We start from the raw sequence: 16,933 nt of genomic DNA, 5'->3' as shown, positions 1-16,933 counted from the left end.
GGGGCGGCAGGAGCCCCGGTTGGGTGGGTTTTTGGTTTCTGTACCTTGAGCCAAGGGGTCAGCGTTTGGGTTACAGCGCCTGTTCTGCGCGGTCAGTTCGGGAATGGGTTTGTTTCTGCTTGGAAACTCTTTGTTTTCCGTTTGCTGCCCCCCCCGGGGCAGCGGGTTTGGGGCGGCAGGAGCCCCGGTTGGGTGGGTTTTTGGTTTCTGTACCTTGAGCCAAGGGGTCAGCGTTTGGGTTACAGCGCCTGTTCTGCGCGGTCAGTTCGGGAATGGGTTTGTTTCTGCTTGGAAACTCTTTGTTTTCCGTTGGAAACTGTGTGTGGGTGTTGTGCAAACCCTCCCCAGCAGCGCCACGACAGCTCAGGTATCCAGTCTGGCCCAATTTCATGTCTTTTGTCCGAAACTGCACTCTTAAGATTGGCCAGCTTGGTGGAGCCCGGTTTTATTAAGGCCCCTGTCTTTAGAAAAGCTGTGTGGGGCTGGGTGATAAGCGAAGATAAGGGGTAAGGCAGGTGGGTGGATGAGGAAGGGAAAAGCATCAGGCCTTGTGATGTGGGTTTGTTGACGGTATCTCCTGGTTACAGGACACTCCAGCCGAGGTTTGTGCCTCTTAAGGGAGCATCTATTGCTCAGCTGCAAAAGCAGGTTCCCAGTTTGGGGGACACAGTTTGTAGAGCTGTGCAGGATGGGTCAGGACACTTGGTTTCTAGCAGTATGCTCGCTGTTGTAACAACTCGTCAGTTACGTGCAGGGTGCACCGCGCAGAAAGCTTCACTGTGCACATCCTCTGCGTGACATTCAAACAATTAAGTGGTGTTAGTAGTAATTTGTAGTGTGCTATTGAAGTACCAGTTGCCTTCCTGTTGTTTATTCACTTTGTTTATGTTTATTGTAGCCACTGATGCAGTTTGAACTCATAGGAAAATAAAGAAAAAGGATTGCAGATGTGAAAGGAAGGGAGAGCGTGTGAAAGAGATGAGAGAGGTTGATACTGAGGTCCTTTTTCTTGGCACTGCCCTTGCAAATCTGTTTTGCATGTAGTTAAGGAAATGAGCTTATTACTTCAGATAAGATTAGTTTCCAGAACAGTGTAGTAATAGGCTTCTGTTACCTCACAAGGAGAGATTTTGACTGCTGAACTGGAAATAGTGCCTGGGTTAAAAGGAACGTCTCCATCTGTGAGCAGCTGTCCCAGGGAAGCACCAGTCAGTCAGTCAGCCAGAACTGCCCAGGCCCAGCTGAGTTTCATCCCCAACAGCCTGCACAGGTGCAGAAGTTGCCTCTTCTCTGCCAAGTGCAGTTGGTCTCTGTTTATAATTTAATAAAGCTCAGCTTTTGTTTTATTGTTCCAGGTGTTATCCCCAGTGTGGTGCTGCAACTTCAGGCTTACATAACCTCCTGATTTTAAAATGTATCTAACATGAAGTACAGTTCTCAAAAATAATAAATGTATTGTTCTAAGATGCTGCTTTTCAACTGACCAGAAACATACACAGGAGGAAGAAGTAACACTGAACTTTTACTATAACTTCATGAAAGGTTTTAGCTGGGCCATGGAGCCTGAAACTTTGGAGTTTAAGCTGGAATCATACAAGAATTTACCAAGTGAGATGCATCTGAGTGAAAATCACTTGTCTATGTGGTGTTAGCAGCATCAGCCTTTGTAGTGCTTACATGCTGTAATTTCCAGGCTGTAGATACACTTTTTGTTCCCTTTAGTGATCCCTGGAAACACCTGAATGTCAGGTCAAGGTCAGATTAACTACTAATTAGATAACATTTTTTAACTGCAGACCTTTTTTAACAACAAATGTCTAAACTGTTTGTCTGCATTCAGGACTTAATTTTGAAAATAACTTACAATGTTTAACAACTCAAGGGCACAAGTTCTGTGTGCAGAACCCTTATAGAGCCACCTTTCTTTTTGCCCATCACTTTTATGCAAAGTGTGGAGAAATCATGTCTGTCTCATTAGAAGTATCTTCCCTCCCACCCTGTTTGGGAAAGGTTAGATTGGAAGTCAGATGTGATGAATAGCTATTGAACTCCACCTGTTGCTGTCCTATGAAATCTGGGATTTGAACGAAGAGCTTAAGATCTTGCATCCTCTACTGGAGAGACTTTGACTTGTTTTATATATATATATACATGTAATTTTTGTCAAGGATGACATACTCCTTTTGTGGTTATGATTTTAAGTTTCAGTCATCAGCGATGTCAAGGTGCTAGGTTTAATTCCTTGGACACCTTGTCTTCCAGACAGATTCTCTGTTGACTTTCCATTGTTTTATTGCCCTTCCATGAACCTGTAGTGTTTCTTTCAAGGCTTGACAACACCAGACTGTCCTTCAAATTATTTAAAAAAAAACCAGAACAAACCAAGAACAAAACCCCACAGTTTTAGATGCAGGTAAGAGTGAATGACATATATGTAGTGGAGGGTGAATGACCAATAAGAGTTGGCAGAGAAATTGAACTGAGGAAAAAAGGACAATTTCACAAGGTGTGAAGTATTATTTTATGGCAGGTGAGATGTATTGTCACATCTTAGGCACACTGCATTCAACCAGGTATTACAATCTACATTAAAACTATGGAATCTTGTTTTGCTTATGATGTGTTTTTAGGCAACTTATTTTATGAGTGCTCTACTTTTGAACTCGAAGGGCCCAGAGAGAAACTTTGTCATGTGTGAGATACCAATGGAATACAATTCATATTTGTGTGTTGATAACCAAACCTACCTGAAGTTTAGGGTATCAGAACAGGTTTGATGGAAGTTCGCATGTTCTGTAGTAGTGCTGGTGTGCTTCCCTCCTCTTGGCTTCTGCAGGGACTTTTTCCATCTGCTCTTCATCCTGTGAAGAGCGAGGGGACACTTGCTGTGTGTGAGCTGCTTATCAGCTCAGGGCTGCAGTTACAGGCAGCAGGCACGTCAGTGGGGTGGATTGGGGTCTGCTTCCTGGCAACTGGAAAACTGCTCCTGAACTGGGAAGGCTGCTTTGCTCTGGCGGGGGTTAAGCTCATGCATAGGGATGTGTTAAAAAAAAACCACCCTTGTTTAAAAATTAATCTAGCGTTATGTTTGTAACCTTGTTTCTCTTTTACTCAAAGGGAAAAGAAACAAACAACTAAAATGCAGATTTGGCACAGGAGGAGACAGTACAAAGCCAAGAGATCAAAGTGGCCACGTGGGGTGGAAACTAATTTTCATGGGACTGGAGATAAGGGGTGGGAAAACACAAAAACTGCTCAGGGAACTTTCAAGGGATGATTGGGGGCTGAGGAATGAGCAACCTGAAGCTTTTCTTCATGGGGGCATGAGATGTCTCAGGAAAGGTTGCCGTGCTCTGGAGAGCAGCAGGGTGTGTGAGGGGTCTGGAGTGCCAGGAAACAGATAGGAAGGAAAATGAGGTGCTGTAAGGTCCAAGTAAACATACTGGGGAGATGACTGTTATTGTTACGAAGTGGCTTTTTGCAGAATAGCAAAGAAGAAAATTAGACTGGAGGGGAAGGGAGGAAACCAAACTTTTTGTGGGAAGTCACCTGTAGCCTTGGACCACAGGCACCAGTACTGGTCATATCTTGTGCTTAGGACAGAAGAATATTTTGCTTCTCTTTTGGTCTCAGCTGAAAATGTTTTGTTCTTGTCCAAATCAGACAATGCAAAGAATTAAATAGTTAATAATGGAGAGCAACTTCACCAGTGTTTTCCTTGCAGGCCTTGGGATTGCTGGTGGGGTTCTGCAGGTTCTTGGAAACAGGTTGAGCATTTAGAAAGAGGAGGGAAGAGAGGGGAAACTAAACAGGAAAGCACAAAAGCCAGGTAGAGTCTTTTAGAAGTAGTGAATAAATAAGGTAAAGGTCAGTTGTGTAGTTCCTGGCAGAGAGTAAACACAGATGGGAGTGAAAGGTGGCTGCACAGGATGGAATGTTTTTGGAAAAGATGAGGAAAGAGAAAAAGCAATATGGACATGCAGAAGCATGGGAGAACATTGAAGGCAGCTGGGAAGACAAAATAACTGAATCACCCAACCTACCTGTGAGATGGGAAGAAGAGTGAAGGAAGTGAGAGTTTGTGAGGAATGGGAGACTGCTCAGTTGGGTCCTACTAACATAAAGAATTTGAATGAAGAACCACGTGGAATGATTTAAAAACAACGAGTTTTAAAAATTTCAGAGCCATTTTACACAGCTGGGAATAGAACCTGGTGACCTTCTGTGTGAAATCTCTCTGTCTCAGGGATCCTTTTGCTGCACACCATGAACACATGCGGCAGATGATGAGAAGCTTCTGTGATCCTTTTGGCCGAGACCCGTTTCGCAGCATAACAGATGGTGGGGAGAGAGCAGATCGAAGAGCACGCCAGGACACTCAGGTTGCTCCAAGAGGAAATGGCAGAGTAAGTCTTTTCTTAATCTCTAGGGATGGCTACATGGAATTTACACTTAGTGGTACTCTAGCTGGCTTCACATTTCCATTTCTGTTAAATTTGGTCCTGTGGAAGCAGGGGCTTGGCTCAGGTACTGCAACCTTGTTCAGACCATGTAATTGCTGAGAAAATGTCAATAGTATCTCTCTTGGTTCCTTAGTGGCCTCTTGTTTAAGCATTTATTACTGACAAATTTGTTTCTCTTAGGACTGGTAACAAATTAGTATGTTAGTGAATATACAAAATGGATAAATGTTTAGTTTGTTTCATTAAAAATAAATATTACATCTTAAACGTTTCTCTTGCAGAACAGTGTTAAAAATCTCCAGACATAGCCTTCTCTGAACATTTATTTCCTTTTTATGCTAACTTTACTTTAAAAGGTACCTTGATATGTTTATGCCTTCACTCTGCACTTTAGTACCTCGTTTCTAGTTATTTATGTTAGTTTGATTTAACACAAACCTTTGTTTCAGCCACCTGAACAGTATCTACACATATTTAAAACCCTGCTTCCACTTGGCAGCTGTGAGGTTTTGCATGCTGTATTTGCTCTGATTCTTAATGTTTCCTCCAGATAGAAGACTGAGAATTGAAGATCAGGGAAATTGATGTGAAAGCTTGTATTTCTGTGAATTACCACCTGAAACTGAGAAGTTGGCAATGAACTATGTTTTCCATCAAGTATCTTTTAAACTCTTTGGGCACGCAGGACAATTATATCTTATGCTTCTGTAGCTAAACCTTATCTAATTGCTGTGTTTAGAAAGGATATATGCTTGAAGGTGGTTCCTTTCCCTGCACCAGGCTAAGTATTTTGCAGCTGAATGATCTTTTACTTTAACAAATCACATGTGATTTGTTTTCCAACTGTTTTTTAAAATCAAAAGGGCTTGTGGAACTCGGCCAGATTTGGTGGTGGTTGTTCAAACCTAGATAGTTAGAGCTTAATAAAGAGAGCTGAAACAGGGACTATCACCTACAAGTCAAAAGGGTAACTGTCAGATTCTTTCCTCTGTGCTCATACATTGCCAGTTAGTTTCAAATATAGATGTTGCTGTATCTAATTGGGGCATGATCTTTCCTCTGCTGAAGTAGGTTCTTAGGCCTTGGTTCAGTAGATGCATCAAACCAGATCAGACTTCTATTTCTTTTAGAAAAAGAAAATGTTAAACCTTACCCTGATATCTTGGGGGGTTGTATCCCTTGTTCTTGGCAGGGAGGAATCAACGTGAGGCATAGAAAACCTTTCTCTGTGTTACAGAAAGGAGTGAAAGATGTTAGAGTGCTGTGCTATTTTGATAAGCACAAAAGAGTTCCACTATCTTTTGATGTGCCTCATGTTTCACCTGAGAGCTGTCAGGTGTTGCAGGAGTCTCAGCATTTACTGCTTGAGCCTTGTAGCCTCAAACTGCTTTTACTTGTTTCCCTCCAGAAATGATTCAAACACTTAAAACAATTGGATTGTAATGTAGGAAAAAAATTGATCTCTTTACTACAATGTACATACACTTTGTTAAAATTGTCCATAGTGATCCTATAATTCTATGTTGAAGGAAACTATGGCATGTCTAAAACTGCTTTACAAGGGGTGGAATTTGCTGCAACAACTCAGTGTATTAGTATAGCATTCAAATGTGAAAGTGCTTTTCCTTTCTCAGCCAGGTTTGCAGTGTCAGTTTTTAGAGTCTTGAAGGGAGGGAAGGAAGAGGAAAGATTTATGAGCAGGAGGAAAAGGGGAAAGCATCTCAAGAGAGAGTGTAGTTTTGTTAGGACATCTGGTTGTTCTGCATGTTAGGCAACTATTTACCAGCTTTAGTATGTATTATAAAACAGAGTTTATAAACTTTTAGCAACTAACAGTTGTATTTCTGAAGATGCCCTTCTGCACTTGATATACATAGAAGAATATATATTATATTCTTCTCTGTCACTTCATATTAAAGGGAGCTGCAGTCTGAAAGAGTTCATAAAAGGATGAAAGAATTGGATAATTCCTTCCTTTTGTACTTAAAGTGATTGTAAAGTGTTTGGTAATTCTGTCCTAACCAGTCTTTAGGTCAGCTTTTATATAACTTTTCAGTCTTAGTTTCCTGGAAACATGGATGTGTTTTCCAGCATTGCCTGTCATATAGGGATATTCAATATCAGCTGGTCATACAGGAACTGCATTTGCTGGTGTTTATAGCTACATCTATTTATACAACTGCAGAAGAATACAGTTTGCTCATGGGGGATTTGTCTTCAAGTGGTTCTGTGTATGATGATAGATCTGCCTAGAACTTCTTTGCAATGACCTTTGAAACTGCTGACAAGTTAGATTTCATTTTGGTTATTGCAAGAGGTATATGGATATTTTAGAGAAACATATTTTATATTTACATTAAGCTTTTGTGCTTGGGAACAGGTCAGCTGTGCCACTTAATTTTTAACGGCTACAATTGTGTGCCAGCTTTCTGAAATGTTATTACAGAAATTTACATTCAAGGGGCCTCTTCATTGTTGATGTTAATCAGCCTCCAGTGATGGGGCTGCGTGGCCTGAGTGGAATGCAGTGTTTTCAGAGGGGGGGAGACTTAAATAATTTTAGTACAGAGATTGCTATGGTATGCAAATGTTTCTCAGCTTCCAGCTCTAAGTGCTTCTAGTACAGACATATGGATATGACTTATTAAAAGTGAGGACAGCTATTGCTTTCCAATGCCATTAGTAGAAATATGTTCCTTCTATACACCCAGAGACTGCTTCATATTATATTGTTGTAGCACCTTGAGTGGCTCTCTTTTTCTAGTGGGGAATGTTTAATATCACCTGCTGGATATGAAAGTTACTTCTGCCACATCTGGTCACAGGTACAATAACTAAAAGACACTGATCCTTTTTTTTCCAGGCAATGAGCTGTTCCCTCATGCCCTTTGCAGGCTTTGGTAGAGTGGTTAGTATCCCAGGAGCAATAATCCTTGTAGCTCTGTCTGATGTGTGCATACTGTCTGCATGACTCAAGCATGGACAAAAGCTGGTCTCAGTGTGCTTGCAAACTGCTTTTGTTGATGTTTAGATCTATGGAACAATATCATTCAAGAAAGAAATTTAATTACTATTTTCCCTGACTAAATGGCAATGCAAGGGTAGGCTAAATATGCTGATACCAAGATAGGAAAAGTTGCTACTTAGCAGCTGGCTTTTCTGCTCAGGGATGTATGTGTTGGTGCTTGATCCCTGATGGATATGAATGGAATAATCCCTGGAGAAAGGCTCCAAACTTTGAATGCTGCCTGTAGATAGACACTGGTAGCTTGGAGCATGTTTGAGGGTGTGATCCTGGTCACAGCTAAGACAGTTCAGCTTCTGGAGACAGAATTTCCACTAGACCTGGGCTTGGAATAGTTTTCAGCTGTAGTCTGTTGGGGATCTGGAATATATTGTAAAGGACCTGTAAAAAGTACCTGAGGAAAAGCTTGTTATGTTGCTCTTGGAGATTTTTGATTCATTTGGAAGGCTTCAAAGAGTCCTCAGGTTGAAAACTAGCAGCCTAGAGAATGGCTCTGACTTGCAGAGCAGGTAGAAATAAACATGAGTCTTTGCATTTTTAAATCCAAAAGTGTTACTTGTTTAATTATCTTTTGCAGAAGCACTAATTGGCAGCCTGCTGTATGCAAAAAGTGTATTAGTTAATCAATGTTGCTCCTCTATAAACTGCACAGGCTATGCTCTTGCTCCCCCTGCCCCAGTCTATGGCACATAATTCCATCAGTACAGCTGATTACTGTGGAATGTCATTGGTCAGTGTCCAGATCTCTAACTGCAGAAGGCAGTTTTCTGGAGTTACTTAACCTTGCAATGATTTGATGCCCTAAATAGTCTATAATTATTGCCCAGAGATGTTGATAGCCCTTCAGGTTTCAGTGTTCTTGGTACTCAAGAAAAAAATCAGATTTTTTTTATACCTGAGTTTTACTTAGGTTGGTGCTTAAAATTCAGCTTTTATTTTTCAACCTTTAAATACATAGCTACTTAAATCTAATTCTGTATTTCTAGTGGAGGACCTCGGGGTGTACTGTGATTGGCATCCTGCTGTCTCACAGCACCTGCCTCTTGCCAAAGCTGCTGGGTTTGCCAGAGCTCCTGGGAGCTGTTTTCCCTGCTCCTCTCAGACCTGTGGACCGTGGTGGTGGTGGCACAGTGGCTTCCTGGGAAGCAGCCAGGCATGTGCATGGCTAGGAGCTCTTCACCAGCACGGGTGTGGGGTTTGCTCTTCACCAGAGCTGCTGGTGTCAGAAACTAGGCAGCCCAGTGTTTTGTTTGAACGGGTCCTGAGTAAAAGTTCCTAGTAGGAGAGGAGAGGCATGGTGGAAACCATCTGTGCCATCACCACCTGCGGCACTGGAGAGCAGCCCAGAGGAGGATGCTCATTTGGGAAACCATCACTGTCTTCCCAGATGGTCACTTAGAGTTCACCCCTTCCCTACTTGCTGTCTCTTTTTTTTGTTTCATTATTTCCCAGAGGTAGCTCCCATCAGTGTGGTCATCAGCTACAGAGCCTTTTAATAAAATCCTGTGCCTGTAAAGCTGTTTTGCTATCAGTTCTTTGTGCAACTCTGGACAATCAATGAATGTTTTGTTGAATATGTCTGTAGCATCAAGTAATTCAGCTGCCATTAAAATACCAACTTACGGTTCTCTGACTTTTCCATGCTGACTTTCTATGAGTAATGTGCAAAGGAGCATCTTTATCTGGTGTGATGCAGGTTCAATATGATTCCACATGCTTTAAGGTATTGGTGGAATAAGGGTGATTAGATCTTCAATAGTTAAGGCATGGAGGGGCATGTGCTTTACACCAGAAACTAGTTAGGTTAGAAGGTACATGAAAATAGTTCTTGTAAATTGGCCACAATTCGAGCTTGTTTTGATATTTGAGTGTCAAATCTTTCCCTTCTATCTCTCTGGTATCTCCAACTTAACAATCAAACACCCCATGCTGGCTTTCAGTTTTTCATTTAAGATGATGCATTTTGGCTTTTCTATGTCTGTGAATTACAGTCTGTGAAAACCTTTCTGAAGATCTGATTTGCATTAAAAATGCATGCAAAAAAACCAGCCACAGAACTTAAAGACTCAGAAGACTCTGTTTTAATTTTTATGTCTTTTCTTTTATCAGGATGCAGATTTTGGGGAGTCTTTTTTTGCAATGGACAGAATGATGTCAAACATGAGGAACAGTATGCTGGAAATGCACAGAAAATTTGTAAGTTTTTAAAAAATATGTTCTAAAATTAATTGTATTGGGGAATGACAATTGTTTAAAATATTATGCAGAAAGTCCTGTCAAGAAAAAGGTTACTACTCTCAAGCAAAGAGTAAGAAATGTGAATTTTTAATTTTTTCTCCCCAACTACATCATGGTTATAATTCTCTGTGCTGTCAGTGATTATTTGCCAACAACAGTACTTTAAATATCTGCTTGATTCTGTAGGAGTTAGAACTGCTGTGAGTTATCTGGTTTCTGGCTGTTGCCAGAGCTGACACCTTCAGTGAAGGAGCAGTTTGAAGTGTTACTGGACACTCAAAACCAACCAAACTACCAGCACCTTGGTGCCACCTTGCATATAGACTTTCCTCTGATGTGGTTTTCAGTGCTGTCTCTTTTTCAGAGTCTTTGAAGATAACAACTATCTATCCCAATATCATATTAAGTGTTGCTGAGTATTTCCTGTGTTTTACTGGCTTTGTGAAATGGCCTGTAACTGTTGTTGCTCAAGTCCCCTTTCACCTGAACTCTGCACACACCTCGTTATATGTGCAAGACTGATGTTAGAGATTGTATTTTCATTACTAAACTCCACTGTGCCAGGGCAGGTGTTTGCAGTTGCTTATTGCTGCCCATGCTTTTTATTTGTTGTTGTCCTTCCTGGGAAGGGGGAGACCTGTGGGCAGACAAGGCAGGGACAAGAGCGAGGGCCTACCAAGTGCCAAGGTCTCTTCCCAGCAGGCCAGGCCTGTGGTGCAGGGCTGAGGGTTAATTTTTCAGAGGCAAGTTCTTTTTCATAATGATAAGATAGTTGCAGAGTGTAAGAAGTACCAGAAGTACCTATTACCCACAAGTTTTACCTTTTGTTAATAAGAAGTCTCCCTCACTCGTAGGATGACCTGTCCATCAATCCAGATGCACACACATTCAGCTCCTCCTCTGTGATGACATACTCCAAAAGAGGGGATGAGCCACCAAAAGTTTTCCAAGCTTCATCTCAGACACGCACAGCTCCAGGAGGTGTAAGTAATCCTGAGATGCAGCAGGAAAGGGGGGTGTAATTACCAGAATCTAAGTTCATCTGTACCAAACACACAGTTTCCTTCAGGTTCTTTTTACTGGAGATGGTTACTCTTGTAATTCAGAACAATACCTGTCTAAACACTGTTCTGTGTTTAAAGGCTTCTCAAAGTAAAGTGCTGTTTTCTTCCTTGTGATTTGTCTTCTTCTGAGTGTGCATCTAAGTAGTCTGCTTATCAAAGACTGGAAAGGCTGAGTGCCAGAAGAGCTGATTCTTCAAGGCAGTCTCCAGCACCGCTCTGTTCCCTGTAATTAATCCTCCTCTGGTACATTTAAAGTTCTGTCTAAAATACAAGGTGGCAAGAGGCAGTCTGTTTCTGCAAAGCATGGCTCCCAGTCAGCCCCTTGCCTCCAGCCCTTTGAAACCCTGAGGTAACGTTTCAGATGGAGCTGCCCTTTCATTGACTTCCTTGCAGCTGTTGCCTCTCATTCTACTGAGAAATCTGAATTTGAAGTTGAACCCTGCAGCAAGGTTCATGAAAGACTATCTGTGAGCAGGAAAGGCCGTTTGGCATGATTGGCTGGGGGATATGTTCAAGCTCAAGCAGACACTCAGTTATCAAAATGGTTCTAATAATATACCTATGAACACAGTGATAAGTGGTTGCCTGGGTTTCGAGCCAGTCAACAGGACAACCCAGCAGTTTGTTGTCCCTTCGTGTTGAGAATATTCACATGGGCTCTTGTTCCTTCTGTTGTCAAGGAGAATGTTGAAGACTTGTCTGCATGTAGTAAATTTAGACTGGGCTTTTTTTTTTCCCCCCCAACCGTTAATACCCACTATTTACGTTACTTAAGAAGCTTTAGGTGTTCTTGCTTAATCTTCCTGTCAGCAAAAAGAAAGTAGACTTGATCTCTGCTTTGGTGGTGTATTTTCAGCCAACACTGTAATTGAGACAACTGCAAAAGCTTATAAAGCCTCACTTATTTTCAAAAGAAAGAAATTATACCTTTGGGAAGAAGATTGGATTTTTTAAAACTTTTTAAACTTCTTTTTTTGGTTGGAAGGACACTTACTTGCTTTTTTTTTGTGCAGGTTAAGGAGACAAGAAAAGCACTTAGGGATTCTGAAAGTGGACTGGAGAAAATGGCTGTTGGTCATCATATTAATGATCGTGCTCATGTCATTAAAAAATCAAAGAACCACAAGACTGGGGATGAAGAAATGAACCAAGAATTTGTCAACCTGGATGAAAGTATGTCCCTTTGTGCTGTTCTCCAATGGGCTTTACTCTGTTGTCTCACATACCAGTTTTGAAGTTCCAGCTTGAGTTCTCTTAAAAGGGACTGTTTCTCAGACAAACTGAAAGTCTACACATTGAATTGTTGCCATAAATTTGGACAACCTAAGTAACCAGTTAGACTTGAAAATGTTGTGTTTTAAGGCTGTTGGTACTGTTGGCTTGTACAATAGCTGCTCATCTTTGACGGTGCTTTAAATGATATTTTATGGTTTCAAACAAACTTTGAACAGAATTTTGCTGTTTACTGTGTGTTTGTGGCTAATAGGAAATAGTTATTGAAGATGTGTGGTTAAAATGTGCATTTGCTTTTACAACAAAGTGACTTTCAGGTTGTTTTATATTCCAAGCATAAGCCTGTGGGCAGGAAGCTTCACTTGTCTTTACCAAGCCCTTAGAAGTAGTTTGCAGGCCATGTGGAGAGTCATGGATGGCATGTTTAAAAACACTGTTCCAAAAACCTAATTTTCATTACATGTTTTTTCCTATCTTGTTTGCACTTACTGAAAATGAGAAGTAAACTTTAACTCTTTTTCAGCTGATGCCCAGGCTTTCAATGAAGAGTGGCAGAAGGAGATTATGAGGTTCAAGCCATCAAGAACTAGAAGCACTTTAGAAGCTCCCAAGTACAGAAGTATTCATCACATACCCAAGGAAAATGAAGGAAGAAGGTAAAAATAGTTTCCTGGCAGAACAAGGTAACCCTAGAGTGAAAACTCCCTTCTGAAGCAACTTGTCCATGAACAACCAGTGTTTACTGGAGAGAAATCTGAGGAGAAATAGCAGATTTTATTCCTCCTTTTCTCCTGATGCCACAACAAACAGTGTTAAGGCAGTATTTTGTTAACTATATTTTGAAAACATTCAGTATTTTTGTCTTGGAAAATTACTGAATGGACTGATGGGCTAAAATGGTGTGTGTTTTTTCTAGAGAAATGTGCCAGTGCTTTTAGCTCCACCATGTACAAATGCTGCAGCTGCCCCTGCAGTCATTAAGTGGGGTCAGTTGCATGCAGGTGTAATCGTTAGTGAGGGCAAGGCTGATCTGTTCTCTTGGGTGAGAGGAACACCTTCCACAAAGCTGGAGACAGACACACTCCTCTCTTCAGAGTTAGATTTCAAATGAGACCAATTCTAATCCTAACTGTGCAGGAATGGGACTTTATCTGCAAATGCACAGGCTGCTCTCTGCCAAGCTCCAGGTGTTTTCCTCTCTGCTGATGCAGTGTCAGTGGAAGCTGTGACTCCTTCATCAGTTGTGTGTTTGGTAGAGAATGCTACAACCTGTGAACTACACAGAGCCCTCTACCTCTGGCACCTCTGCTGTTCTACTGTTTTTTTACAGAGATTTAGTACCTTCCATTTAATTTTTCAAACTAAGCTGTTTGTTCTGAGAGCATGAGGTAAGAAAACAGCCCGCCTCTGTGCTGAGAACAGTGAAGGAGTTCTGGAGGGACAGTCTTACAACTAAAATAACTGTACCTCCACTGAGGTGATTAACAAGCTGTGCCTTCTCTCCCTCCCATACTGTATGGCCATGATGATTTTTGTTTTCTGTTTGTTTCAGAGAGAAACCACGTGCAGCTGTGGGTTTCAGGGAGCCCAGAGAGAATCTCAGTGTGAAAGGAACCCAAGTTCGCATCAAAAGCAGCAAAAAATAAATAAAATTGCCTCCATTCTCCATGTGAATGGAGTTTCTTCACTGAAGATAATGGTGCTGCATTGCTTATGTTCATATAAGTATACACATATTGACCAATCTCTGTTTTTTGTTGCAGTAAGTATTAGTGTGCCTTGCTCCTCTGATCTATTGACAACCAAATGTTCAAAACTTCAGATCCTTGGTTAAACCATCTAGTTTTGGTACATTAAAAAAAACCCTAAAAGCACTTTAATAGATTAACACTAATTCTGTTTAAAAAAAATAATAATACTTTTGACTTGCCAGTTTATTTCTACTACAACTGCACCAATCTCTCACATTTTATTAAGCCTGGTAATTAAGCTACTTTTTTCCACACTCTATGACTTGCATAGAAAATAAATTATCTTTATTTTGTGGGGCTGAAATAATTATTGGCTTTCTAGGTGATAGAGCAATTTGAATACACTGTAGCCACTATATATAAATGTACAAAGTGTTGTAAATCATTAGAGAATCCCCAGATTCACTTGGATTTAACAGGAAAAAAAAAGTGAGAGGAATACTGAAATGAGAAATACTTCAAGTAACTTTTAGTTTATCAGTGTTCTTATGTCCATAAGATGTTCTTGCATCTCATTTTCTGTGCCTAGACTGAGTTTTGTATCTCTGATCCTTGATATGTGTCCTTTTGAGGTGGCCTGTTCATTTGCATTCTGTAAGATTCTCAATAGTAGCTTTTGTTATTGTTCTGCAATAATACCCCTCTGTCCTCACAAATGCAGCTGTTAACTGTTAGTTACTCATGAGACAGATGTGGGAATTGGTTGGGTAGGCAGCAGTTTAACTGGGTAATGAATGATTACACCTTTGCTTCTGTCCTAAAAAGCTGAAAGGGCTCTTCCTGCAGGAAACCATTTCCCCCTCAGTATTCCTTTGTGTCCTGTGTTAGTGGATGGAGAATGATCCTAAATCCAACAGTTGGTCTCCCTTGGTGTTGTTACTGTTGGTTAAGGAGTCTGTTGCTGTAGAGGAGAGCTAGTTGTGTGACAGCCAGCAGGAAGGGTCTTGGTGTGACAAGTGTGGAGCTGGGATGGTGCTGTGTGATGCAGAATTGATCCCCATGTGGTAGCACAGATAATTTCTGTAGACTACATTACAGCATTAGCACTGTAGCAGATATTTCAAGGCTAAAACATACAGCCTTAAAAATGAGTATTATTTATATGATAAAATAGGTTTAGTAAGCTCAGATTAATGTTTGGCCAAAAAGGAAGCGGCCTTTAAATCATATTTAATCTTTCTGCAGATTCCCCAGATTCTTTAATTCTATGTTTATTCATGTGCAAAAAGAATAAAAAATACTTATGTTGAACTTTGGCAAGGGAAAGATAAGTGTTTATTTGTTGGGATAACACAACGGGCTCCTCCTGTTATTGGAGCAAATGTGTAGTGCCCAGAAGTTTATGCTATGGAACCATTCTTCAAAAAGTCAAGGTAAGTGGGTGGGTAAGGGGTTGAAACAGAGCCAAGTCTGGCAAAGGGTGTCTGCCAGAGCCCTGAACCTCCAGGGTGCTTTTACTCTCCTTAAAAAGTAAGGGTACAACTCTAGAGCCTGGTCTTCCCTATCCTGAAGACGAACATCAATTTTGCAGTTAATGTATTGAGACTAAGGCTGTGGAGGCATTTCCCAGGTATGTCACTTAAATTTCCCAGTAATAAATAGCAGAAAAGTTTTTGATTTTCAGAATAAATCTTTGATTTGAGAGATGCTATTATCTAGCAGAAAATAGCATTGATCTGACAACTTGTATTTTACTGAGGTAAAAAAAACACCTGATGCATATATGTAATAAGTAAACCAAGTACATACTATGGGTTTAAAATTATAGTGGAAAGAGGCTAATATTCACCACAAGTTACTTTGTTATGCAAAACAGTGTTCTAAAGTGTAATACAAAATAAGTTGTTCTGTGTAGAAATATCTGAAACAGTAGTTCTTTAATAAAGCTATTTATTATTTACAGTTTGGCTGGCTTTACACCACACAGTTCCTTGTGCATGGCTGGCTGGGGCTGCTGTGAAGCATCCTGAGGTGTGACCCCACCAGCAGAGCAGCCTGGGGACACAGCTGCCCTCCCTCTGCAGGGGGAAATCCTGTCTGCACCACACACAGCTGGCTAGGAGGAAACCAGGCTGTTCTCTGCTTCAGAGCTGCTCCTGGAGTCTTCTCTGGTAGGATAATCATAGCATGGTTAGAGTTGGAAGAGACCTTAAAGATCATCAAGATCCAGCCCTCCTGCATGGGCAGGGACACCTCCCACTAGACCAGGTTGCTCCAAGCTCCATCCAACCTGGCCTTGGTTACACCAGAACAGTCTTGCCTGGCACTGGAATTTGGTTGGTTGGTTGCCTTTAAATAGATTTGAGAATGCAGGTACATGCTGCAGCTGCCTTGAGCTACGACCTGACTCTTAGCGTGTGAACTGTTGGGCAGCTGTCAGCAGGGAGAAGTTGTTCTTCACTGGGGTGTTCAAAAGAGGGAAATCACAGAGCCCCAGATCCATGGGGATGTTCTGTGTGTGGCTCTGATGCTGACAGAATCGAAACGTCCTCGTAGCACAACACTCAAAGCCTTACAAATGGCTCCCTGTGCTCCACACAGCAGGAGTTCCCTTTTTCAGGCTGTACCCCGTGCTTGTTCTCTGGCCCTTTGGTTGCTCCTAATGAATGAGCCTGCTGCTGATCCTGCAGTGACCCCGCAGCTCGTGCCACCTTTCTCAGAGGGGCTGTCCTTGTAACATCAGCTCACCTGTCCCTGCAGCTCCAGCGTGGCTTTGGTGGCTCAGTGTCCCCCACGTCCCTCCAGCCACACAAATCCTGGTCGCCGTGTCAAGGTCACTAATTAACTGGGGTCAGGCCCAAGGAATCCTTAGGGATTTTCTCTCCCTGGGAGCACTGGGTGACAACTGCTTGAATGAGCCAGCAGGGTGGCTTGGAAGGCCCCTGTCATCCTGGCTTGTGTCAGGAATGGTGTGTCCAGCAGGAGCAGGGAGGTGATTGTCCCCGTGCCCAGCACTGGTGGGGCTGCAGCTCCAGTGCTGGGGGCAGCAGGGAGGGTCTGCAGGTGCTGGGGCAGGTCCAGGGGAGACAACCAGGGGAAGGAGCAGAGAGGAAGTCTTGCAGAGATGGGCTGAGGGAGCTGGGGCTGTTGAGTCTGGGGGGGCTGTTGAGCCTGGAGGAGCCTGGGGGGGCTGTTGGGCCTGGGGGGGGCTGTTGAGTC

The 16,933-nt window shown here is 42.0% G+C and overlaps 1 protein-coding gene across 1 annotated transcript; it reads left to right on the top strand.

Annotated features, from left to right (window-relative positions):
• The first annotated feature begins 4,265 nt into the window (after nucleotides 1-4,265).
• On the top strand, nucleotides 4,266-13,669 carry MLF1 (myeloid leukemia factor 1). The gene is made up of 8 exons (XM_009995709.1): nucleotides 4,266-4,406; nucleotides 7,327-7,371; nucleotides 7,995-7,997; nucleotides 9,598-9,684; nucleotides 10,581-10,709; nucleotides 11,804-11,963; nucleotides 12,547-12,679; nucleotides 13,576-13,669. The coding sequence occupies exons 1-8, from the start codon at nucleotides 4,275-4,277 to the stop codon at nucleotides 13,667-13,669; spliced, it is 783 nt and encodes a 260-aa protein (XP_009994011.1). The 5' UTR covers nucleotides 4,266-4,274.
• Nucleotides 13,670-16,933: the final 3,264 nt, after the last annotated feature.

This window comes from Chaetura pelagica, unplaced genomic scaffold (assembly GCF_000747805.2).
Source record: "Chaetura pelagica isolate M959 unplaced genomic scaffold, ChaPel_1.0 scaffold394, whole genome shotgun sequence".
Taxonomy (NCBI): domain Eukaryota; kingdom Metazoa; phylum Chordata; class Aves; order Apodiformes; family Apodidae; genus Chaetura; species Chaetura pelagica.
The sequence above is the reverse complement of the archived record's forward strand: the minus strand, read 5'-3'. Positions and strand labels throughout refer to the sequence as shown.

What these genes read in the sequence shown, in the direction of transcription:
- MLF1 (XM_009995709.1), top strand. Translation starts at nt 4,275, where the DNA reads ATGCGGCAGATGATGAGAAGCTTCTGTGATCCTTTTGGCCGAGACCCG. An exon ending in CTCCAAGAGGAAATGGCAGA is followed by an intron (nt 4,407 to 7,326) that starts GTAAGTCTTTTC and finishes TTTTTTTTCCAG; the next exon opens with GCAATGAGCTGTTCCCTCAT. An exon ending in TGGAAATGCACAGAAAATTT is followed by an intron (nt 9,685 to 10,580) that starts GTAAGTTTTTAA and finishes CCTCACTCGTAG; the next exon opens with GATGACCTGTCCATCAATCC.